The sequence below is a fragment of the Hemitrygon akajei genome, chromosome 10, assembly GCF_048418815.1.
Source record: "Hemitrygon akajei chromosome 10, sHemAka1.3, whole genome shotgun sequence".
In the NCBI taxonomy this organism is placed as follows: domain Eukaryota; kingdom Metazoa; phylum Chordata; class Chondrichthyes; order Myliobatiformes; family Dasyatidae; genus Hemitrygon; species Hemitrygon akajei.
Genome location: NC_133133.1, coordinates 114,727,513 through 114,754,690, shown reverse-complemented (window position 1 = coordinate 114,754,690; position 27,178 = coordinate 114,727,513). Strand labels below are relative to the sequence as shown.

The 27,178-nt window shown below is 39.6% G+C and overlaps 1 protein-coding gene across 10 annotated transcripts in view; it reads right to left on the bottom strand.

Annotated features, from left to right (window-relative positions):
• Positions 1 to 241: 241 nt before the first annotated feature.
• ppp1r12a (protein phosphatase 1, regulatory subunit 12A) overlaps positions 242 to 27,178 on the bottom strand; it is a 238,327-nt gene continuing 211,390 nt past the window's right edge. For 7 of the 10 annotated variants that reach the window (XM_073058779.1, XM_073058781.1, XM_073058784.1 and 4 more), the window contains 4 exons: positions 23,305 to 23,352; positions 22,154 to 22,204; positions 15,873 to 16,048; positions 242 to 4,560 (listed from right to left, as the gene is read on the bottom strand). In XM_073058779.1, the coding sequence (XP_072914880.1) occupies positions 15,914 to 16,048; positions 22,154 to 22,204; positions 23,305 to 23,352 (234 nt within the window). In that variant the 3' untranslated portion in view covers positions 242 to 4,560; positions 15,873 to 15,913. The remainder of the gene's footprint in view (positions 4,561 to 15,872; positions 16,049 to 22,153; positions 22,205 to 23,304; positions 23,353 to 27,178) is intronic. The other 3 variants (XM_073058782.1, XM_073058789.1, XM_073058788.1) reach the window with 1 other exon arrangement.

Genomic DNA, 27,178 nt, shown 5'->3' with positions numbered 1-27,178 from the left:
AGCATGTGGCTTTCAAATGAACTACTTCTTCCATCATCCACAGGAAACAGTGAGGATGGGGTTGGAGTTGGGGCACACAGTGAAGCCAGATCAGTGGAGGGGAAGGGAATAAATGAAAGGAGTGACAGGTGCAAATGAGATTGGGAGAAAAACAGAGTAAAGTTGATGGAACAGAAGAGTGAAAGAACGAGGAGAATTAAGTTCAAAGTTGTCATTATAAAAGTGCATGCATGTTCCAAAGTTCAAAATTCAAAGTAAATTTATTATCAAAGTACATATATCACTATACACTACCCCAAGATTTTCTTGTGAGCATTCACAGTAGATACAAAAAAATACAACATCAAAGACAAGCTATACACAAAAACACACAACCAATATGCAAAAGATGACATTGTGCAAATACAAAAACAAAACTAAAAATGAAAATAATAACTAACATTGAGAATGAGTTGTGGAGTCCTTAAGCACAGGTCTATAGGTTGTGGAATCAGCTCAGTGTGGTTCAGGAACCTGATGGTTGAAGGGTAATAACTGTTCTTGGACCTGGTGGTGTGGGACCTGTGGCTCCTGTACTTCCTTCCCAATGGCAGTAGTGAGAAAACTTCATGGCCTAGATGGTGGGGTCCTCAATGATGGATGCTCTTTACTTGTGGCAGTGTTCCTCATAGATGTACTCATTGATGGGGAAGGCTTTGCTTATGATGGACTGGGCTGTATCCATCACTTTCTACTGACTTCTCTGTTCCTGGGATTGGCGTTTCCACACAAGGCTGTGATGCAAGCAGTCAGTAAACTCTCCACCATGCATCTATAGAAATACACATATTGGCTGTCGATGGTGGGGTATCAAAGGACAACTGAAGTTAACTCACTATTGGAACATTTACACCACATTGATGCAAGTTGGAATAACAACCTGGACTAGATCATGTAATGAATGTACTTTTTGTGGCAGTTGGTAAAATTCCATCTTCCCTACCAGATACGGGTGCAATTTTACACTGTCATAGAAAATTGCCCATTACTGTCTGGTTTGAGGCAGCGTCCTCTCACAATATATGAAAACTACAGCGAACTATTAGGTCAGCAGAAAAAATCATTGGCTGCAGACCACCATCACTACAGGAATTGTACGTGTCCAGGACAAAGAAGCTGGTAGGAAAATTCATGATGGACACCACCCACCCAGCAAACTGTCTTTTCCAAAAGTTCCCTTCTGGAAAGCTCTATAGGGCTATTACCACATCATCTTCTTAATCTGATCAATCATTCTAGTTGCTCCTCCATCCCCTTTATCTATTACCCCTGTCACTGCACTGTAAACACTTTAATCCACTTTTTATGTTTTATGAAAACCTGTATTTATGAACATTTTTTCTATATCTGTAATTTAACCTTTTAACATAATTCTTTGCTTTTTAAATAATTATTGAATGTCGCTTAATCCATGTTGTGCCAACACCCCATAGCAAGTTCCTAATACAGTGGATTCCAGATAACTGGAACACATTTCTACATTTTGGCCCAATTAAGTAGTGGTGCCAATTAGCTGAAGTTTCATGGAACTAGTTAAAAGGAATAAAAAAAAGCCAAACTATCATCGTCAGAGGAATTCATGCCCTGTTCTTTTGATTGACTGTAAATGAACAAAATCAGTACAGACACCTAATGCAGATAATGGACTGCCTTCATACAACCCTTCATTCAAGATAATTGCCGATACCTTCAAATTCTTCATAATTTCTAACTTGAAGTAATGAAATAATTTTATTTTCATTCCCAACTATTTCTGGCATCTCCAAGCGTGAATGCTTGAAACCACAGTGAGCAAAACAGTTCCAAATTGTCTTACCACTTATTTATCACCAAATATCAGTGACAAAAATGACTACTTTTTGAATACAAACACATGCAACTGACGCTATTTAGAAACTGATCGCTCTACACATGGTGTCATGTCTAACAACTATGCAAGTACATGCAACTGACACCAGTTACAGACTGTTCGGCAACAGTCTCCTGTCTCAAATAAGTGGCATAGTGTTCTATATAAACAAAGGAAATCCTGGCTAAATTCTATTTAGTTTTTGTCTGTTTAAGAGTTGTTCCAAATAAACAGCATCCTGATTAACTGATGGCCCAATTAACCTGGAATCCACTATACATGTAAATATATATGGCAAATGAAGTTGATCCTTGATCTGCAAGTAAGTTCATGGAAATTCAAGCAGAGACCAACTAAAAAAACTAACAGATCAATATGGGATCGAGTTCTAAGGGTTGCATTTTGGGACAGCTGGTAGGGGATCCCACAGTTACCATAGAAAGACTTTTACAAACACAACCACATTGTTTTCTCAGTTACCTTAATTCCATGCTCTGCAACATGAATCTGAACATCACTGCCCAGATCAGTGAAGCACCCATGAATGCTATCGCAGCAATTTGAAAGCCAAGCTAACACGTCTCATTATTCAGTTCACAATCAAATAAATAGCACTATGTTAACATTTTAATTTTTATTAGTATATGTGAAAATACATTTTTCAAAAATGTTGGTAGCTTTTGCAGTCAACTCCATGCATATGCACTGTCTGCTCAATAACTACCAATAAAACTCACACAGCACACAGGTCAAATCATGGATTCCAATATAAAGAATAAATAACCTAAATATAAAACACTGAAATTTTGCAGAAATGCCTATTATATTTTTGGACATGCGCTTGAATTTAGGATCACACTGTGCCACTTGATCAGCCAGTCACACACTCAGAACCTGGTACTGAACCAGCATTTAAACCCTCTGTTGCCACTAACCTCTGTCTTTGCCAAACAACAGAAAAAAACATCACATACCAATGGTAAATAATCTCAACCAAACACTTGGCTCTTACTGTTTGTACGGGAAAGCCTAGTTTTCTTTGTACCTTTATAAAATCCAGCTCCTGAGATTGGTAGTAAGAGTCCGATACCACACCAACATTACACCAAAATGCCCAGCGTACCAGACCACAATAAGCAATGCAACACAAGAATCCTGGTGTTTTTATGAAGGGGTATAAATTCACATTTAATACAATATATTTAATGATAATACAATAGTTACTGCAAGTTTTACAATGTACAATCACTCAGCAAGTTTGAAATCTTCAGTGGTTTTTTTTTGACATGTAATATGCCATATGAAATCACACAGATGTTTAAATATATAGTCAGAATAAACGAGGGGTGATGCACAATATTGGTCGAATGGTCAGAGAATTCACTTTAAAAGGCCACCAAAAAGTAGGAAGTGCATTCTGATTTCTGGACTTTGTCACAATGCTTTTCCAACAATCAGTATCTCTTGCTGTCAGCCATCCCAGATACAAAACTGAAAAGTTTGTGAACACCGTAATGTACTTCTCCAAACAAATAATTGTTTTTTTTGTGTGATATTACTTTGGCAAGAGCTTTCAGCTCTGGTGTGACTTACAGTATGCGTATCACAGAGTGAGAAATCTCTCATGGATTTTTTGATGCACGTTTTTACATCTGTGAATATTGAAATCCTACATCAAATGTACCGTTTACCCTTCAGGACATCACACTTTTCCAATAAATCATTTCATGAATATACACTTTTTAAGCCTTAAAAAACTCATTTTCATTAAAACGATGCCCCTTGGAGTAATCCGCTTTGTGTAGTCGTTACGCATACATGGTGCGCTGAAACTTAAAACAGTATATATACACACACGCACACATACACACACTCAGTACCTGCTAAAATGAAAATGAAGGCTACAAATTATCCAAGAATTTATGCTAGACTTAAAAATTGTGAAGAAGGCCAAGATAATCTTTTTGTAAAATATATCTACTTCAACTGACTTGTTAAAGCATCTTAAAGAAATGCATATTGCACAAACAGTGAAAGCAAATGTTTCACCAAATCTATCTGATCAATACAGAGGGACAAATCGTTACTTGCCGCTATAGGGCTTGGATGCATCATTTGCAACACAGATGGTTCTGCGAATACTGTCCCAACTTGAACTGGCACATGGGTGGTTAAGCACATATTAAACACTCTTAAGCGTGCAAAGAAGGAAAACAACAGTTCTGTGGCACAGTTAAATCATGTTGGATTTTTTAAACCGTCTGTTGCAATACAAGCAGTTTGACGACATTTTATGTACAAGTAAGGCTTTCTGGTTTAGTTACGGAGGCGCATCTGCCTTTCAAACGTCTTCCTCTTTCCACTGTAAACAAGAGTGTCAGGCATTTCATTTCTTCAGCAGTTTCTGTTAAAATGGCCATACATTTATATGTAAATATAAATATAGATATCCATATATAGACATTGAACAGGCTTGTACAAGAAATTTCTTCGGGTTGGGCTCTCCAGCTCCTTTTGATCCAACCAGCTGACAACACGAGTTCAGAGCTTTTGGACAATGGCAACAACAGCAATTAGATTCCCATTTACTTGGAAAGTTTGCTGATGACTCTGATCAAAGCTCCATTTTCGTCTTTCAGTCGCTGGTTGTCTGCTTTCAAGTCCGGTAACATCTGTAGTGGATACAAAAGAATAAATCAGGGAAGTTCATTCCAACCATCGATCTGCAAACATTAATGGCAAATGTGGACAAAGGACAATGGGAATCTGTGCAGATTATGAAGGTGCTTCGTATCTGTGCTTGCAGAAGATTACTGCATGTTTAGAGGATTTGTCTTTCGAGGACCAGCGTTAAAACAAGTCATATCAACAGTCTTTTAAGTCAGATTAAGTGACTCTTGACTGCAGGTTAAACTGCGGCCCTGTCCTCCCGTTCAGGTGGATAATTTTTATTTTTATTTTTTTAAGATAAAAAAAATTATCTTAACCCCTGCAAGCCCGGGCTGCCCAATTAAACCCATTTGACCAATTAACCTACCGACTCTAACCTGTATGTCTTTGGGATGTGGGAGGAAAGTGGAGTACCTGGAGGAACCCCACAGAGTTATGGGGAGAGCATACAATCTCCATAGAGCTAGAGGCAGAAATTGAACCTAGGTCAGTGGCACTGTAAAGCATTATGCTAACCACTACACTAATGTGCCACCACATGAAACAGAACCCCTGACATTGGTCAAAAGCAGGGAAGCTTTCCTCAAGTGTCCTAGTACAGAAAAATTCCTCATCTCATGTTCTGATTACCAAGTTGGTGTGAATAGGACCTTGCTGAGTGCAAACTACCTGCCACACTTTACATAAAACAATGACTACATTTTATTGGCTGTGAATTGCTTTGGGAAACTAGAGGAAAAACAATTTTCCATTGCAATGGCACTGTGCCAATTTTCTGGATTTGCCAGCGTATTTTAACCCATTAAGTTAGGAAATTATGCTTTTAATTTGATCAAGTACCAGACTGCTTTAAAAAGCCATCTGATTCTGCATGATGAATCTGCTGCTCTTACTGGACAGGGCTACGTTTGACTGGAGACCCAACAACGGGGTTTCAACACTCATGTCTGAAATGGTTCAATGTTCAAGGGAAATTAGCAACAGTAATAAACACTGGCCTTGCTGTGAATATCAGCTTTAAATACAATTAACACATCATGAAAATGTTCACAAAGGAAATGAAGAGAAACTAGAAAATCCTATTAAAATTAAACTCCTATACCTACTTTGAACAAAACTTATATCCAGCATATAGAGGACCACAAGCTCTTTCAAGTAATGTCTTTCAAGCATCAAAATGAACTATTTTCATCACAAGCTATGAAATCACAACCAAAGCTCTGATGAGATTATTTATAACATTCCAGCTGTTAAAACTTCCTCTGACATCCAATTGCAGAAGTCCACTATACATAACCCAAGGTAAAAATCAGAGCTCTCTTTCCAAGTTATCACACCTGTATATTTATATTTTACTCCAGCTTACAGTTGAAATAGCGGTCATTTAAATTCTATTTCTTTACAACAATCTTCGAAGCATAACAATGAAGGGTCTTGGCCCAAAACATTGACTGTTTATTCATTTCCATAGATGCTGCCTGGCCTGCTGAGTTCCTCCAGATAGGTGTGTGTCTGTGCGTGTACGTGTCTGTGTTCGCGCACATGCGCGTGTGTGTGGGGCTTTGGATTTCCAGTATTTGCAGATTTTCTTGTGTTTGTGATTATAATACTGGTGTACAGTAGAACAGAGGAATCTGGGAATACAGATCCATAATTCCTTGAAAGTGGTGTCACAGATAGATAATGAAATATTGAGAGTGTATGCCATAATGGCCTTCATATATCAAAGTACTGAGTACAGGAGTTGGGATGTTATGTTGAACTTGTATAAGATATTGGTGAGGTCTAATTTGCTATATTGTGTGCAGTTCTGGTCACCAACCTTCAGGAAAGTTATCAGTAAGATTGAAAGAGTTCAAAGAAAATTTACAAGGATGTTGCCAGTACTCGAGGATCACAGTTTTAGGGAAAGGTTGAATAGGTTAGGATTTTGTTCTCTGAACTATAAGAATGAGAGGAGATTTGATAGAGTATACAGAATTAAGAGGGGTATAGATAGGTAAATGCAAGAAGGCTTTTTCCATTGAGGTTGGGTGAGACTAGAACTGGAGGTTGTGAGTTAAGGGTGAAAAGTGAAGTGTGGAATGAGCTGTCATTTGAAGTGAAGTGGTGGATGTGTATTTGATTTTGATATACAAGCTTGGATAAGTAAAGTGATGGGAAGGTTATAGAGGGCTATGGTCCATGGTGCAAGTTGATGGCACCAGGCAGAATAATAGTTTGGCATGGACTAGATGGACCTGATTGCTTGGTTCTGTGCTCTAGTGCTCTTTATCTTCAAGGTGACCATAGTCTGAAATTAATACACAAATGGATCATGCTCCACATATTTATGGATACAGGGACCTGGCACACTGAAATAAAGCACGTGCACAGCAAATGACTGGTAGCTAATTCAACTGCCCCGTGGAGATGGTGCTGTAGTGAATGAACGTAGACTTGGGGGTGGAGATTAAGGACATTAGAGGAAGAAGCCTCGCAGACTCTGGAATGTGGAGGGAGATTCAGAGCAGGGAGCAGAGACTGTGACTGAAAGGAATTAGAAAAGTGTCCAACAGCAGGATGTGGAAATAGTGTCAGCAAATGAGATTCGGGTAATAAATAACACAAGATAAATAATATGAACAAGATAAATTAAAATGCTTGTTTTTATTTTCAACTAGCACCAGGGTACATAGCCGCAAGATTCGTGAGGAGTAGATTTAGGATGGAGATAAGGAAGAACTGCTCTTTCACAAGAGTAGTGAATCTGTGGAATTTTCTGTTCAGGGAAGCAGTGGAAGTGACCTCATTAAGAATATTTAAGGCACATTTAGATTTTTAAAACAGTAAGGGAATGAAGAGTAATGCGTAATGAGATGGAGTTGAGACCATGGCCAGATAAGCCATGCTTGCATTGAATGGTGGAGCAGGCTCAACAGACTAGTTAGCCAACTCCTACTGCTTCTTGTGCTCATTCTTGGCCCGTTCAACCTTGGAAAGTCCTCCTACAAGACCACAAGACACTGGAACAGAACTGGGCCACTTGGCCCTTCCAGTCTGCTCCACCATACCATCAAGGCCAATTTATCATCCCTCTCAAACACATTCTCCTGCCTTCTCCTCAATCTTTGACACACTGACTAATCAAGAATCCATCAACCTGTTTTAAATATACTCAATAACTTGGTCTCCATAGCCATCTGTGGCAATGAATTCCACAGATTCACTACCCTCTGGCTAAAGAAATTCCTCATCTCTGTTCTAAGTAGATGACCCTCTATTCTGAGGCTATGAGCTCTGGTCCGAGACTCACCCCCAATAGGAAGCATCCTCTTCACATTCACTCTATCTCGGCCTTTCAATATTCAACAGGTTTCAATTACATCCATCCCAAACCCTCATTCTTCTAAACGCCAGTGAGTTTTGGCCCAGAGCCATCAAACACTCCTCAGATATTCCAGGAAACTTTCTCGTGAACCTCCTCTGCATCCTCTCCAATGCCACACATCTTTTCTTAGGTGGGACTCCCAGGGGAATGCCATGGAGACCAGGTTACCAGCACTGAGCGTGGGTCCGTGGTGCAGAAGGGAAAGGAGGAGAATAGCCAAAGGAACAGATAGGAGATTCTGTGGACATGAACAGGACACCCAGATGGTATGTTGCCTCCCAGCTGTCAGGGTCAGGGATGTCTTGAACTGCGTCCACAACATCTTGGAGGGGGAGGGAGAGCAGCCAGATGTCTTGGTACATATTGATAATGACATAGGAAGGAAAATCAAGGAGGCCCCGAAGACAGAATTTAGAAAGCTAGGCAGAAAGCTGTGTAGTAATTTCTGGATTGCTACCTGTGCCATGCACCAGTGAGGGTAGAAACAGGAGGATTTGGCAGATAAATGCATGGCTGAGAAGCTGGTGCTGGGGGCAGGGTGCCAGATTCTTGGATCATCTCTTCTTGGCATCTCTTCTGGGGGAGGTACGACCTGTACAAAAGGGAAGGGTTGCACCTGAACCTCAGGGGGACCAATATTCCCATGGGCAGGTTTGTTCAAGCTGTTGGGGAAGGTTTAAGTTAATTTGGCAGGGAGATGGGAACCAGAGTGAAGGGACTCAGGATAGGACGGATGGTAAAGCAAAGACAGCATGCAGTCAGACGGTCAGGAAGGGCAGGCAGATGATAGGACAGCATTGCAGCCAGCAGGGTGAATATCAGTGCATTAGGGATGCAAAGACAAAAAGAGTAGCAAATACAGTATTCAAAGTGTTATATCTCAATGCACGGAGTATAAGGAATAAGGTGGATGATCTTGTTACACTTTTACAGATTGTCACATATCTTTGAAGACAGTGATCGCAATATGATTGAGTTCGACTTGAAATTTGAAAGTAAAGTCTAATATAGTAGCATTTCAGTGGGGTAAAGAAAATTAGTGGTATGAAAGAGGAGTTGGCCAAAATAAATTAGGAGATGCTAGCAGGGAGGACAGCAGAGGAGCAATCCCTTGCATTGAGGGAAAATGAGGAATGTGCAGGATAGATGTATTCTTAAAATTAGTGCAATAATGGAGGATTAGGAAGCTTTTAAAAACCCACAGAAAGCAACTAAAAGCATCGTTAGGAGGGAACAGATGAAAGCAAACAATATCAAGGTGGATAGAAAAGGCTTTTTCAAATATGTAAAAATTAAGAGGATACAGGCTAGAGAAATAATAATGAGGGACAAGGAGATGACAGATGAACTAATTGAGTGTTTTGCATCAGTCTTTACTGTGGAAGACATTAGCAGTGTGCCAGGTGTTGAAGTGTGTGAGGGAAGAGAAGTGAGTGCAGTTACTATTACAAAAAGCTGAAAGACCTAGAGGTACATAAGTCAACTGGACCAGCTGAATTGCACCCGAGGGTTCTGAAAGAGGTAGCGGTAGAGATTGTGGAGGCATTAAGCAATGATCTTTCAAGAATCATTGGACTCTGGCATGGTTCCAGAGGACCCGAAAATTGCAAATGTCACTCCACTCTTTAAGAAAGGGGGAGAGGGAGCAGAAAGTAAATAGCAGACCAGTTAGCCTGACCTCAGTGGTTAGGAAGATGTTGCTGTCAACTGTTAAGGATGAGGCTATGGAGTATTTGGTGACACAGGACCAGATAAGACAAAGCCAGTATGGTTTCCTTAAAGGAAAATCTTGCCTGACAAACCTGTTGGAATTCCTTGAGGAGATTACAAGTAGGATACATAAAAGGGATGAAGTGGATGTTGTATATTTGGATTTTCAGAAGGCCTTTGACAAAGGGCGACACGAGGCTGCTTATCAAGTAAAGAGCCCGTGGCCTTACAGCAAAGTTACTAACATGGTTAGAGCATTGGCTGATTGGTAGAAGGCAGTGAGTAGGAATATAAGTATCTTTTTCTGTTTGGCTGCCAGTAACTAGTGGTGTTCTGCAAGGGTCAGTGTTGGGACCGCTTCTTTTTATGCTGTATATCAACAATTGAAATGATGGAACACATGGCTTTGTTATCAAGTTTAAAGATGATACAAAGATTGGTGGAGATTGCAGGTAGTGCTAAGGATACAGGTGGGCTGCAGAAGGACTTAGACAGATGAGAAGAAGGGGCAAGAAAGTAGCAAATGAAATACAATTGGGAAATGTATGGTCATGCACTTTGGTAGAAGAAATAAATGTGCAGACAATTTACTAAACAGGGAGAAAATCCAAAAATCTGAGATGCAATAGGACTTGGCAGTCCTTGTGCAGGTTGAGTAAACAGTGAGGAAGACAAATGCAATATTAGCATTCATTTCTAGATGTCTAGAATACAAGACCAGGGGTGTGATGTTGAGGCTTTACAAGGCACTACTGAGGCCCCACCTTGAGTATTGTGAAGAGTTTTGGGGTCCTTATCTAAGAAAAGATGTGCTGGCATTGGAGAGGGTTCAGAGGAGGTTCAAAAAGATGATTCTGGGAATGAAAGGTTATCATATGAGGAAACTTTGATAGCTCTGAGCCTGTACTCAATGGAATTTAGAAGGATAAGGGGGGGATCTCATTGAAACATTTTGAATGTTGAAAGGCCTAGACGAAGTAGGTGTGGAAAGGATGTTTCCACAGCGGCGGAGTCTAGGACCAAAGGGCACAGCCTCAGGATAGAGGGGAGGTCCATTTAAAACAGAGATACAGAGGAAATTCTCGCCAGAGGGTGGTGAATTTGTGGGATTTGTTACCAAGGCAGCTGTGGAGGTGGGTCGTTCAGTGTATTTAAGGCAGAGATTGATAGGTTCTTGATTGGCCACGGCATCAAAGGTTACAGGGAGAATGCTGGGGAGTGGGGGGAGGATCAGCCATGGATGAATATCAGAACAAATCTGATGGGCCAAATGACCTAATTCTGCTCTTATAATGGGCCCAAAACTACTCACAATATTCCAAATGTGGTCTGACTAATGCCTTATAAAGCCTCAGCATTATATCATTGCTCTTATATTTTAGTCTTCTCAAAATGAATGCTATCATTGCATTTGCCTTCCTTACCACCGACTCAACCTGCAGGTAACCTGCATGAGGACTCAAGTCCCTTTGTACCTCTGATTTTCACATTTTCTTCCTGTTTAGAAAATAGTCCATGCCTTTATTCCTTCAACCAAAGTTCATGACCATACACATCCTTACACTATATTTCATCTGCCACTTCTTTGCCCATTCTCCTAATTTAAGTTCTTCTGCAGACTCCCTGCTTCCTCAACATTGTCTGCCCCTCCACCTATCTTCATATCATCTGCAAATTGGCAACAAGGTAATTAACTCCATCATCCAAATCACTGACATGACGTGAAATGAAGCAGTTTCACTTGAGCCCTGCAGAAGACCACTTTCACCTGTAACCAACCAGAAAAGGTCCCATTTATTCCTACGCTTTGACTCCAGCCAGTCAACCAACCTTCTATCCATGCTAGTATCTGCACCAGCTAGTACAATGCTAGTAGCTAATACTTGTAATATCATGGGCTATCTTGCTAAGCAGCCTCATGTGCAACACCTTGTCAACGGGTTTCTGAAAATCCAAGTAAATAATATCCATTGATTCTCCTTCATCTATCTTGCTTGTTATTTCCTCAAAGAATTTCAGAAGATTTGTAAAGTAAGACTTCCCCTGACTTCGGCCTATTTTATCTTGTACCAATTACCCTGAAACCTCATCCTTAATTATGGACTCCAACATCTTCCCAACCACTGAAGTCAGGCAAACTGGTCTATAATATTCTCTCTTCTGTTCCTTCCCTTCTTAAAGAGTGGAGAAACATTTACAATTTTCTAGTCCTCCAGAACCATTCCAGGATCTAGTGATTCATGAAATTTCATTACTAATGCCTTCATAATCTTTTCAGCTACCACTTTCAGAACCCTGGTCCAGGTAATTTATCTAACTTCAGACCTTGCAGCTTCCCAAGCACCTTCTCCTTAACAATAGCAGCTACACTCACTTCTGCCCCCTGACACTTTCTAATTTCTGGCATACTTCTAGCGCCTTCCACAGTGAAGCTTGACTCAAAATACTGAATCAGTTCATCCGTCACTTCCTTGTCCCCAAATTACTACCTTTCCAGCATTATTTTTCGGTGGTCCAATATCTACTGTGTCTCTTTTTACTCCTTATATATCCAAGAAAACTTTTGATATCCTGTTTGATATTATTGCCTAGCTAACCTTCATATTTAATCTTTTCCTCTCCTTATGGCTTTTCTAGTTGCCCTCTGTTGGTTTTTAAAAGCTACCCAATCCTCTACCTTCCCATTAATTTTTGTTATATGCTCACTCTTTTTCCTTATTCTGTCTTTGACTTCCCATGTCAGCCACGGTTGTCTCATTCTCCCTTTAAAATACTTCATCTCTGAGCTGTATCAATCCTGCGCCTTCCAAACTGCCCTCAAACTCCACCCACTGCTGTTCTGCCATCATCCCCAATAGTGTACCCTACCAATCAACTTTGGCCAGTCCTTTCTCATGTCTCTGCAATTTCCTTTGTAACACTGATACATCTGACTTTATCTTCTCCCTCTTCAACTGCAACATGAAGGGATTAGTTTAGTTGGGCATTTATTTATAAATTTATTTAGTTTAGCACATCATTGTGAGCCAAAAGGCTGTTCCTGTGCTGTACTGTTCTATGTCGTAATGTAATTAATAAACAAAGGAAACAAGTGCATATGGTCTATTTGGATTTCTTAAGGTCCTTCACAAGAGTTTGGATTATCAAAGTTACGCCATCAGAACAGAGAGTAATGCATCAACTGGAATTGAGAATTGCTACTCTAAACAGAAAGCAAAGAAAAGAAATAAACAGATCCTTCTCAGAATGACAGGCAGTGACTGATATGTATCACAGGGATCAGTGGTTGGGCCTCAGCTACACACAATCTAAGTCAATAATCTGGCTGAGAAAAAATAGTACATTTGAAGCCCTGCCTATGATACCAAACCAGAATATAAAGAGGCTTCAAGGGGACAAGCTGACCGTGTCGGTGAGAATGTAGTATTTGGAATAATGTGGGGAAAATGGGATGTCATTCACCGGTATCCATAACAGAAAGCCAGCGTTTTTGTTCTATTGTGAGAAGTTATATTATTGTCCTATATTCCTCAATATTTCACCTAATTCTAATCTTAATCTATGATCTCTATTTCTAGTTTCACCCAACCTCGGTGGAAAAAGTCTGCTTGCTACCAATAGCCCTCATAATTTTATATACCTCTATCAAACCTCCCCTCATTCTCCTATGCTCTAGGGAGAAAGGTCCTAACCTATTCAACCCTTCCTGATAACTCAGGTACAAGTCCTTGTAAATTTATAAATTTTCTTGTAAATTTTCTCTGCACTCTTTCCACCTGGTTAATATCTTTCCTGTAGGATGGGGACCAGAACTGGACACAATACTCCAAATTTAGCCTCACCAATGTCTTATACAACTTTAACATAACATCCCAACTTCTGTACTCCTATGTCCCGTCAGGGTGACCGTCATCAACAGGCCTGCGCAGCCAAAGGTGGAGGCTCAGCACCAGCAGTCTTACTTGTGCCTCTGGTATAAAAACAATTTCCAAAAGACCATAACACACAGGAACAGAAGGTGGCCATTTGGCCTATCGAATCCGCTCGACCATTCAATCATGGCTGATATATTTCCCTCGCAACCTCTTTTTCTTGCTTCTCCCTGTAACCTTTAACACTCTCACTGATACAGCATTGTTTCCAATTAAAATATTCAACAACCAGAAAGTTTCCCATCGCACAGTTCCAATCTTACTTTTGTTCACCCTCCTCCTCCTTCTAGTCTTGTTATTCACCTTATAACCACATCTCCTCTAGCCATCAACTGGGATTAACAAGCCTTCACATCATCTCAAGTCTCTCAGGTCCTGATGAAGGGTCTCAGCCTGAAATATCGACTGTTTATTCCCCTCCAGAGGTGCTGCCTAACCTGCTGAGTTCCTCCAACATTTTGTGTGTATCATTCTGGATATTCAATATGTGAAGAACCATTTGTGTTCTCAAGTCTGTTGACAAATAAACAAGTACAGTGAGATACAGGTGAAAAACTTGATTGCTTCTCTCATCACCAGTATTTGGATCAGAGAATTCCTCTCTTTCATAAATATTATTTGCTCTCCCTACCCTTCTACTTTCTCTGCAATTAAAACACACCTCACCATTTAATCTGATGAAACATTATTAACCCTAACAGTTAATTCACTCTCTCCCTCCACATGTTTTATGGACTGCAAATCGTGGCCCCACCATTAGTTTGTTAAAAAAAAAATGACATATAAATGTAGTTTTCTTCTTAGAGTTCATTTTAATCCTTCTGGTGCTCCAGGAGCAAATTCAAGGCACAGAGAATGTAGAACTTAGAACAGTACAGGTCCTTTGATGTTGTGCCAACCCTTATAACAAATGGAATACTTTTGCCATTATTGGCTTTTACTCACATTAATACATTCTTCATTCACTATTGTTCAACATTTCCAAGTTTAAAAGAAGCACAACTACTGAAGGAAACACGTGTACACGTGTAATATGGTAACACGTGTGTGTGCCAATGAGCCACTCTATCCACCCACCCCTGATCAACCCTTACGTAATCACAGGACAATTTACAAAGACGAATTAACCTATTAACTGGCACGTCTTTGGGCTGTGGGAGAAACATGGAGCACCCAGAGGAAAACCACGTGCTCAAGGGAAGTACAAACTTCTTAGAGAGGACAGTTTGGAGGACAACTCCAAACTCGAGATGCCCTGAGCTGTAATAGTGTCGCGCTAACCACTACACTATCATGGCGCCCTCGACTGAATTCCATCAATTAGGATGAGAGGTGACTTGATAGAGATTCACAGACTGAGTGGCCAGCCAGAGACTTTTTACCCCCAAGTGGAAAAGGTTAATGCAAGGGGGACAGAATTTTAAGGTGATTGGAGGAAAGAATAAGGCGGGGGGGGGGGGGGGGTGGCAGAGGTAAATTCTTTACATAGAGTGGTGAGTGCGTGGAACACCCTGCCAGGGATGGTCGTAGACGCGGATATATTAGGGCATTTAAGAAACTCTTAGATGGGCATAAGGATGATAGAAAAATGGAGGGCTGTGTAGGAGGGATGTTTTAGATTGATCTTAGAGTAGGTTAGAAGGTCAGCACAAAATCATGGCCCCAAGAGCCTGTACTGTTCCATGTAAGTGGATCACATTATAGGAGTTTTATTGTATTTCTGTACCATCAGAATCAGGTTTATTATTACTAACTTATGATGTGAAATATGTTCAGCAGCAGTAGTACAGTGCAAAGACATAGAATTACTATCAACTACAAAAATAAACAGTGCATAAAAAGGAATAACAAGAAGGTTCATGAACCACTTAGCTATAAGTGAACTGACAGGAAAGCCAAGCAGCATAGAGTTTAAGTGTTCACACCAATCCCAAGTGCAGTTAAAAAGCCATGCAGTTTGTATTGGCTGTGGTTAACAACCATCTTCTGGCTAACGCAACACCAGACTGATTCTTTGCAAGTTTGCAGGCTCCGTTCAACCACACGTTGCCTACTTATATCCCGTAACACCGGAGAAATTTCTCACAACAGAACACTGGAGCACAGTGACAAAGGGGAAACCACATTAGCAGCAGCACAAATACGTACAAGTCACGTAGAACTGCCCAACTCTGAAACAAAAAAAAGCAAGACATTTGCATTCCACAGTTTTAGATGAAGCAATTTAGCAAAAAAAAAGCAGTTCTCGCCCAAAACAAGAGCGAAAGTGGGACTAGAAAGCTAACCAAAGTTTAACACCTGCCTGGCTACGAAGGGCAGTAGCAATGAAGAAAAGAAAAGATGCTACAAATCCACAGCCTGAAGCTGCCTATAGGATTCAGAAAGCTTGACCACCACTCTGGTCAGAGCCCTATTCTCAGCCAGTAGTCGCTCATTTAACTGCCTCAGAGTCTGAATCTGATTTACTTGCTGCGGGTTCTGCAGGGATCAAAACACAAGAAACAGAATTGGAAAGCAGAATAAGAAGCACACACAAGAAAAAAGTTAATAAAATGATAATTCAGTGCCCATTTTCCACTTGGTACAATGACACAGGCCTTGGGATTCTCTTCATAAAGAAGCATTGAGTAAAGTAACTCAAACTTGTATTATTACAACATCTATTTTCTGGTACTTCATATCTATCAATTTTAATATGAATTATGATTAGAAAATTTCTATTGACAACTGGGCTGTGACTTCAGTAACAACAAAATTTTTGATTTCCCAAAAGGCACAATAACAATATAATATCTAGCTTTCGGATCAAATTGAATGCATATGCCCGTTCCACCAAACTTAAATGATGACACAGGAATGGATAAAAGCCAAGAAATTATTACCAGCATTTAGGAGTCAAAGGGGAGGGACAGGGCAAGGCATTTAACAGGCAAAATAGCAGAAATGAGCAACTTTGAAATATGAGTTCCTCCAGCATTTTGTGTGTGTTGCTTGTACGGTAGTTGAAATCATTTGGTGCGCCCTGCTTGATTAGGGCACTGGACAGGTGAAGAGTGTCAGGTGAAGTTGGTACAAGGATGTTACTGGGATAAAAATGGCTAAATTATGGGACAGAAGTCAAGCAGCTTGGGACCTTTTTTCCTTGGAATGTTGGGAACTGAGGGATGACATAGACATATAGAAAATCATGAGGGACAGGGGGTGAATACAGTCTTTTTTCTGGTGTCGGGGAATCAAGAAATGAAGGGCATATGTTTAGGGTGATTGGGGCAAGATTTATAAAGGACCTGAGGGGCAACTTCTTCCTGTAAGTGGTGGTTGGTATATAGAACAAGCCTCCAGAGGAAGTTGTTAAGGTGAGTACAATAGCAGCATTTAAAAAGACACTTGGACAGGCACATGGAGAGGAAAGATTAAAAGGGATATGGGCCAATAGGAGACTAGCTTGAATGGGAATCTTAGTTGGCATGATCAAGGCAGCTTGTTCCCATACTCTGAATCTATGAAAATTAAAACCTTGGTTTCAAATGCCTCCAGAGATCTGTAACTTTCTCCAGCTTCAAGATGTGATGTCTCACTCATCCATTAGCCATCATCCCTTCAGCATTGTTGACCCCACGCTCAATAATTCGTGTTTTTTTTAAAAAGCCCATCTGTCTTCAGCTCTTTCACACCTTCAAAATGTTTCTTGAAATTCATTTCAATGCAACATTCATCTTAAACCACCGAAGGTAGCTTGGTCTTTCAAGAATACAAGAGATTCTGCAGATGCTGGAAATCTGGAGTACTTGTGTGGATTGGTCTTTCTGTATATCCTGTACTGATGTGTAACACAACAAATTCTGCAGATGCTGGAAATCCAGAGGTTCTTCTCCTTTCCTTTCTTGTGCGAATAAAGGGTCTTGGCCTGAAATATCGACAGTTTATTTCCCTCCACAGATGCTGCTTGACCTGCTAAGCTCCATCAAATTGTTGTATGTATTGGGATATTGTTCTTGACTTTACTCAAGCTGCTGATGCATACCCAAGGACAAATTACACTGCCACTGAAAACAAGTTACTCCACAGCCTTTCCAAGAGTCAATGTATGGTGGACATATCCATTCCAATCAAAGGATTTTCAGCCTGAACAATGAGTCCATACAATTGTCAAAGGTGATCTTCAAAGTGGGTCTCAATTCTGGATCTATTTATATTAGGAGGGAAGATGTTAATAATTCAAGACCACCATTATTTAACAAAATTACTGTACAACGCGGCTAACACATGATACCTCTTATGAGAGATTTTTGTCTTCTACAATTCAAACTTCAAGGTTTAAAAATGAGCCAGGTTTATGGGCCTCGCGTTAGCATCTTAAAATGGTGGGCCTTTTAGAACTGCTGCTGTGATGAAGATGGTGTCTGAGATAGGTGGGCAAATGCAGTCTGAAGAAACAATGAAGAAAGAGAAGACAATCAAATTCAGAAGGTGCAAGGCTTAGGAGAAATGATGATGTTGTTTCTACATCGTTGTTATTCCAATCACTAAGACTCTGGGAGAGGTGACCGATAGCAGCAAAACAACATTGAAGTGTGAAAGAAAAGTGTGCAACCCGAGGGCTGCAAAGCTTCTGCAGAACTAATTCAGGCAAAGTGATCCAGGCAAGAACTCAAGTGTTAAAGGGCGGAGAGAGCCTTCAGAAAACTACATGCCTAATGGTTTTTGTAATGATAATTTTCTTTTGGTGATTCTGGCTTCAGTCACTGATAACCACACCCTTACCTTGCCAGAAGATGCTGATGGCAGATGGTTTAAACAAGCAGTGAGAGTTGAAATTTCATTTGGATTAGCTCCTCAAAGATCAAAGTAAACTTATTATCAAAGTATGTATGTTACTATATACCACCTTGAGGTTAATTTTCTTGCAGGCATTTACAGGAAATTAAAGAAATACAATAGAATTTCTGAAAACCATAAACAAAGACTGAATGTGCAACGTGTCTCTGTTATGGAAGATTATTGTAAGGCTATCAATTAGATATAGTTTGAGAAAATAGTCATGTTAAACTAACCGCACTAATCCACTACTTATTTGTAGTGAACTGACAAAAATACTATTGAAAGATTTATCGGTGAGAGGATTTCTGTATGTCATTGTAATAGGTATTTTAATAATAATGATAAGATTGTCCCCTCAAGAGTCAAACTAAAACTGAATTGATTTAAGCTAATCTTGTGTGTTTATATTCATTATGTTCAGGTTCACAGTTAGAGGGAACACATTCAGGGTGAGGGGAGCGAAGTTTAAAGGAGATTTGTAAGGTAAATGTTTCTTTTAAAACAGGGGTAGGTTCCTGGAATGTGGCAGAAACAAAACATTGTAGTATTTAGAAAGATACATGAACAGGTAGGGAATAGAGGTAAGTGGACGCTGTGCAGGTAGACAGAATGTTTGGAATCATCCTCAACGCGTGATGGGTTGAAGGGCCTCTTCTTGTGCTGGCCGGAAAGATCTCTAACTATTAGCAGTGAGATTATCACTATTGGGGTATTTGTAAGGTTCCACTGCATCTCCTCCTCTTCCAGATTGGTACACTGTGATCAGGATTCATAACCAAAGCCAGAAGACAAGTTTGTGACTGTGAGTCTGCAAGTCTGAGAGCTAAGGACACCGGAGGCGGTCTGTCCAGGGGTTTGAGGCTGAGGAGTGGGTGGGAGTGAGGAAAAGGGGCTTATTTTGCTGTTGTTGTTTTGTTGTTCTGTTGCTTGTGTTGTTCTACTGTACATTGTGGGCATGCTATGTTGATGCCGGAATGTTTGGCAACATTTGCTGCCTGCCCCCAGCACATCCTTGGGCTGTGTTGCTTGTTCATGCAAACAATGAATTTCACTGTCTGCTTTGATGAACATGTGATGAATCTGAACCTGTACTGTTCTATTCTCAGTGGCCAGTTATTTGCATTAATGAGCAGATGTACCTACTAACTGGCCAATCATATGGCAGCAATTCAATTGATAAGAGCATCATGTCTGCATGCTAAAATGTTCATGTCTGCAAGACTTGTTTCTCAGACAAAACATCAGACTGGGGAAGAAATGTGATCTAAGTCACACTGACCATGGAATGATTGTTGATGCCAAACAGGATGGTTTGAGTATCTCAAAAACTACTGATCTCCTCAGATTTTCATCCACAAGTCAGTTTACTGAGGATGTGCAAAAACATAAAAACATCCAGTGAACAGCAGTTCTGTGACCTTGTTTATGACAGAGGCTGGAGGAGGATGGCCAGACTAGTTCAAGCTGACAGCAAGGCAACAGCAAGTCAAATAATCACGCGTTACAATAGTGGTATGTAGAAGAACATCTCTGAATGCACAACACATTTCGCTCCTGTACCTAATAAAGTGGTCACTGAGTGTATATTCTAAAGGAATGAATGACCAACTTCCATTTTCACATAGGGGTACATCAGCAGCAAACCCTAATCACATGGACAAATGATTAGAGCTAAGCTGACTTATTAAAGATTGTGATGAATAGCTGGCACAAACATGAAAAGATCTCAATGAAGATATATAAGTAAAAGGAAAACAAACAGAATTCTATACTTCATTGAGAAGGAATAGGAGTACAAAAGCTTTGCTGGACTTACACAGGACTTTTAAGAACAAACATGGAGCATTGACCAGTTCTGAGCTCTACACACAGGTAAGGATATTTCAACCTTAGTCTCTACATTGATTCCTGAGAAGAAAAAAGATCCAGTGAGATTACAAGCACAGGTGGTCTGCGATGACAGAATGAGGAATCTCATTGGAAAACAAGATTCAAAGACAGAACAACTTGTCAAATGCTGGAAAACTGTGTCTCACGCTGAAAAGTCTAAATCAGCAGACACAACCTCAGCAGAACCACTGAACACTGAAAGTATCTTGGAGTCTTAATGTTGTCAGATAGGGAGTTTTTGAATAAAGAATTGAGCAGACCAGTAAAAGTTTACGCCTTTACAACTTGCCATCAAGAACAGAATGCATGTCAGTGACATATCCACAAGCAAACAACTGCTACCATTTACTTAAAGGACAGGAACACTTGCTGAAAAATCTAAACATAATATCCAATGAAGGCAGTGATAAAATAAAGATTGCTGAATCTATTGTGATCCTGTAAATAAGAGGAGGCGTACAGACATGCTGCTTGAAGCAGAGTAGCAGTATCCCTGAACAGTCTACAAGAGCTTCCTCAATCCCAACCTATATCCAACTGAGAGTTTACAGATTAGATGCATATGTAAAATCACTTCTCCTCCCAAATAGAGTCAAAAATGCAGAACAAGACTTAACATGCAAATAAAGATAATGGTTTCACAGGATGACAAAGAGTAACATTAAAACTGAACAAACATCAAAACATAAAATATTTTTAATAGAGCCCTGTACCATCAAGGAAGACGATGAAATTCATGACATGGTATAGTCAATGCAAGATGATCTAGTCATCAGAATCACTTGCATACATCACAAAATTCATTGTTTTGCAGCAGTATATAGTCATACAGAATAAAAACTATAAATTACAGTAAGAAATATATTTTAAAATTAAAATAGTGCAATAAGAGAGCAAAAAAAAGAAACAACATTGAGGCAGAGTACATGGGTTAATTGTCCATTCAAAAATCTGATGGCAGAGGGTAAGAAGCTGTTCCTAAAACATTGAGTGTGTGTCTTCAGGCTCCCGTACCACTTCCTCCAAGGTAGCAATGAGAAGAAGGTATATCCTGGGTGATGAGGCATGATGTTCTTGTGGTGATTCTCTAAATTTGGATGTGTTGAACTGATTACAAGGGCTAATTTGTAATATCCACTCTTCTGTCCTTCAAAATGCTCCTTAATGATGGATGCCATCTTTTTGAGGTAGCACCTTCTGAAGATATGTTTTAATGGTGGAAAGGCTAATGTCCAGGATGGAGCTGGCTTAGTTCATGGACACCATGTGCAAGGAAATTATACCCCTACTTAATACTGCATTATGTATAAGTAAATCACTCCCACAATGTACCCATTGAAAAGGAAATCTTTAACATAATTATACAAATATGCTCATTTGATTTTAAGGCATGTCTGTGCCAAATGTGCAACTGGACCAAGGGGGAAAAAAGAGGGCCTCCAGATTTTGTCAAAACAATGATATAATTCCTCTTCCAATATCAGACATATTAATATAAATTCATGTGGCATATTGTTGTAGCTAAACTAGGAATTATTTTTTCAACGTAAGTAATTTATCTACAAATGGTTATTAAAGCCTGAGTTCTTCCACATCAAATTAAGTTAGATCTTTGCAGCCTGAGCTTATTAGCAAAAATTCCCCAATGTTACTCCACTATGAATCATTTGCAAAACATTCACTAATCTAAACACTTGAATTTTATTTGCGTGCAGTCATTAACAATTTACTGCACCATTACACATCAAAGGTTAAGGTAAAAATAGCAACTTTACTTGTTCTGAAAAGAATGCCATAATTTTAAAGATAGGTTTTGCCATTTAAATGGAGTTTTATAACCACAGATCTGTACAACACTGGAGTGATCTTTACCTTGAGCTCCTCCTCCATTTCAGCGATTTTCCTCTCCAGTGCTCTTCTTTCCTGATAAATAATGGAAAATTGTCACTCTGAGCCTTTTATTTCTCAAAACCTCTTTCAGAAATATAACACCCTCATACCCCTTCATGAAAATAATTATTCATCTCAGTTCCTCAGATGTATGTATGATGTTCATGTGGTGGTTCTCTGAACTTGAATGTGTTGAACTAATTACAAGGGGTAATTTGGAATGTCGACTCTCCTTTAAAATGCTCCTTAAAATTTCTGACCAAACATTTGGTCACCTGTCATTGAATTGATGTTAACTCTTCCTTGAAGATATTGTCACATGGCTTATGCTATTTCTTACTATTCAAGGAGCTAATAAAATACAATAAAAAGAATGCTAAAAAACTCTTATAGGCCACTGACCTGAAATGTAATTCTAAGATTAAAGATGAGCTTTATTTGTTTCATGAATATCCAAACATACAGTGAAATGCACAGTTTGCATCAACGACCAACACAATCTGAACATCTGTTGGGGCTTTCCCGCATCAAACCATGACCTCAACTTACTAACCTGTACATCGTTTTGTTTGGAATGTGGAGGAAACCTATGTGGTCACAGGGAAAACAAACAACTCCTTACAGGCAGCAGTGGGATTAAACCCCAATCCCTGATCGCTGACACTATCAAGTGTATACTGACCACTACACTACCATGCCATTCCCTTTTACTACGTGCGCACTGGTTGACCTTCTGAGTATTTTCAGCAGTCTCCATTTTTTATTTTAGGTTTTTAAATTTCAGTTCCAATTCAAGTTTTAGTGTTGAGTAATATGGTGTTTAATCAGCCCAAGATCTGATAAGGATTTACAGCAGTCTCGTACATAAAAGAAAAACAATGAAAGGAGTACAAGATTTGGGCTGTTTGGATTTGCCTAAAACAATCAGGTGAAGTATTTTAGCTATTTGGGCAGAAGAGTTTCCAAATTGGATACTTAAGTCAGAAACTCAAGTAGTTGCTAAAACATTGCTGTTCAATTCAATAATTAACAAAATTAATGAAAATAGCTTCACAAGTTTAATTTCTTTAAAATTATCACTTATATTCTAACAGGTCTTCATTATGAATGTAGTACATTTAATTGAAGCTTACCCTTTTCTCCATCTCCAGCAATGACCGATCAGCTTTCCTTTCTTGCCTCTGAAAGACAATTGTTTGGTAAAATGAATCAGAATCAGGTTTAATATTGCTGGTTTATAATTCTCACATTTATTGACACAGTGGAAAACTTCATTTTGCACGTCATCCATACAGATTAATACACTGAGGTAATACAAGGTGAAATAATAATAGAATGCAGAATAAAGTGCTACAGGGAAATGAGATGCAGGCAGATAATAAGGTGCAAACCGTAACGAGGTAGATGAACAGGACAAGAGCATCTTATTATTCAAGTTCAGTGGTCATATAATAATGCGATAGCTGTCTTTGAGCCTGATAATACAAGCTGTCCTTAAGACATAGGTGCACAATAAGGCTATTTGGCCCATTGAGTCTGTTCTGCCATTCCATCATGGTTGACTTATTTTCTCTCTCCACCCCATTCTTCTGCCTCTTCCCCGTAACCTTTGATGCAGTGATTAATCAGGAACCTACCAACCTCTAAATGTACTCAATGACTTGGCCCATTCTCCTAATCTATCGAAATTCTTCTGCAGTTTCCTTGCTTCCTCAACACCACCTGCTCCTTTGCCTACCAAAGCATCGTCCACAAATTTAGCTACAAATCCATCAATTCCTTGAGCCGAGGTAACTTAAGAAATTTTTCCCCATCTCTCAGATTAGGTTATATCCTGCACACTAGTGCAGAGCAGATGCTGGAAATCCAAAGTTACACACACAAAATGTTAGTTAAGTGTTGCTGAACTCAGCAACACTAAGGATATCCATTATTGACCTTGATGCTAATAATCTAATTTTCCAAAGATTCTTAAGAACATCCTAAACATTAACCTGTTCAAAGAAACAAGAAAACCTTAGCAATTTTGTGAACTGCAAGCCAGAGCTTTAAAATTAAAAGATTAACACAATCACCAGATCAGATACAGAAATAACTAATATATTCAGCAAAACAGAAAGATTAATCCAAGATCAGCAATCAAGTTTTAAAAAGTGATGTCAGAGTACGAAGAAATAATGCTGCAGTTAAATCTAAAGGCCCAGATTTTGATAATTAAAATCATTTTGATAATTAAAATCACACAGCTTCAAACTGGAAAACGTGAACAATAATGTGAGGTTATTATAAACATGCAATTCTGTAGATGCTGTAAATCCAAAGTGACACACACAATATGTTGGTTAGTGTTGCTTAGCTCAGCAGGTCAGGTAGCTTCCACGGAGAAGAATAAAAAAGACGATATGGGGGGGGGGGAATGTGCGTGTGTGTGTGTGTGTGTGTTTTTAAATTTAACAGTCACTTTCTTGAACTGAGCAAATATGTGATAATCTGATTTGGACTGAACTCCTTTCAGTGAACTTCCTTTTAGAATCACAGCTGAATATGTTCCATAAATTCTCCTGATAACTTCATGCTGGCTGACTGACTGAAAGGATAACATGAGTTGATTCTGTTAAGAGAAGCAAATTCTCTCAATACAAGAAACTTTACTGTAGAAAGGGATGCTTTCTAACCATTTTGGCAATTGCTGTGGATCTGATTCGTCAACCAGCCTCTGCAAGTTATCAGTGTCAGTATCAACAGGATCTGTGTGGCTGTATTCTAGGTTCCCAGTTCAACACAGGGAACATTAATAACTTAAAAGACAAAATCAGAACTGCATTGTCACTAATGATACTGGTGACTGTCACAAATGATTTCAGAAGAGAAACAATCCAGGAGAAACTTCTTTACCCCAAGAAAGATGTGGAACTCCTGGCCACCTAATCCACACCAAGAAAATACAACTTTCAGAATAAGAAAGATTAGCTTTATTTGTCACACATACATCAAAACATAGAGAGAAATGTATAGTTTGCATCAATGGTCAACAGCCCAAGGATGGACTGTGATATAGATAGATATGTTATGTCATGCACGTGATTGCTGGTACTGTATTTTGCGCCTTGGCCATGGAGGAACTGTTTCACTTGGCTGTATTCTTATGTATGGTTGAATGACAATCAAACGTGAACTTGATGTGATGGGAGCAGCCCTCAAGTGTCGCTATGCTTTCCAGTGCCAACATAGCATGTCCACAACTCACTAATCCTACAAGTACATCTTTGGAATGTGGGAGGAAACCACCATAGTCACAGGGACAACATACAAACTTGTTAAGAAAAAAGGTGGCGTTAAATGAAAGATGATCTAACTGCCAAATGGCTGGTGTCCAGGTTCCACTTTCCATAGCCTGAGCTCAAAGGATAATTAAGTGTTAAGCACAAAAAAATATATCTGACCCACTGGGTCTTCAGTGCTGAGGTAGACCACAAAGGGGTTGGAGAACAAAGTTAAGGTAGCCCTGAGGTAGCAAAAGATTTGGAGAGATCACAGTTAAAGCACTGTGCGCAATTTTGGTCTTTAAACAAGCAGACACATTAGAAACATAGAAAATAGGTGCAGGAGTAGGCCATTCGACCCTTCGAGCCTGCACCACCATTCAGTATGATCATGGCTGATCATCCAACTCAGAACCCTGTAGTACCTGCTTTCTCTCCATACCCCCTGATCCCTTTAGCCACAAGGGCCATATCTAACTTCCTCTTAAATATAGCCAATGAACCGGCCTCAACTGTTTCCTGTGGCAGAGAATTCCACAGATTCACCACTCTCTGTGTGAAGAAGTTTTTCCTCATCTCGGTCCTAAAAGGCTTCCCCTTTATCCTTAAACTGTGACCCCTCGTTCTGGACTTCCCCAACATCGGAAACAATCTTCCTGCATCTAGCCTGTCCAATCCCTTTAGAATTTTAAATGTTTCAATAAGATCCCCCCTCAATCTTCTAAATTCCAGTGAGTATAAGCCTAGCCTTTCTTCATACGAAAGTCCTGCCATCCCAGGAATCAATCTGGTAAACCTTCTCTGTACTCCCTCTATGACAAGAAGGTCTTTCCTCAGATTAGGGGACCAAAACTGCACACAATATTCTAGGTGCGGTCTCACCATTAGTCTTGGAATCTCAGTAACAGAATGATTCATGAATAAGGAGCTCTTGGGGGAGGGAAGTGGCCCGTATTCGCTTGAGCATAGAAGAATGTCAATACAAGACACTACAGATATGGGAATAAATCCTGATGCAGGGTTTTGATCTGAAATATCAACAGTTTATTTCCCCCAAAGTTCCTGAGAAGGACAGTTGATCACAGTGAAACACAGAAGATAGAGATTGAAAGAACAAAAGCCAAAAGGTGAAATGGTGGTTTGACTAATAAAATGGATGAGATCTGGCTTAGTGAAGATGTTATTAAATTGCAGAGCTCACTTGAATGACCATATAGAGTACTGTGCAAAAGTCTTAAGGCACATGTAGGAAAAAAATCTGGGAAACAAAGATGGTTTCAAAAATAATGGAAGTTTCTGAACATCAAAAAATTTACTATAAAGAGCAGTAAATAGTAAAAAAAAAAATCATATCAATATTTGCTGTGACCATCCTTTGCCTTCAAAATTCTCTTAGCTACTCTGTCATGCAGTTTTATGAGAAAAATCAGCCTGTAGTTTATTCCAAGCATTTTGGAGAACATGCCACAGTTCTTCTGCAGATTTTGGCTGTCTCGTTTTCTTGTCTCCCCAGCTAATCCCAGACAACCTTGATGATGTTGAGATCAGGGCTCTGTGGAGGCCATGCCGTCTGTTACAGACAACCCCTCTCCCCCCACTTTGGTCTTTTCGCTGAAGATAGATCGTGACCATGATCATGTGTTTAGGGTCATTGTTCTACTGCAAAATAAAGCTGAGACTGATCAGGCACCCCCCTGATGTTATTACACAATGGATGAGAACCTGCTTTTACTTATCAAGATTG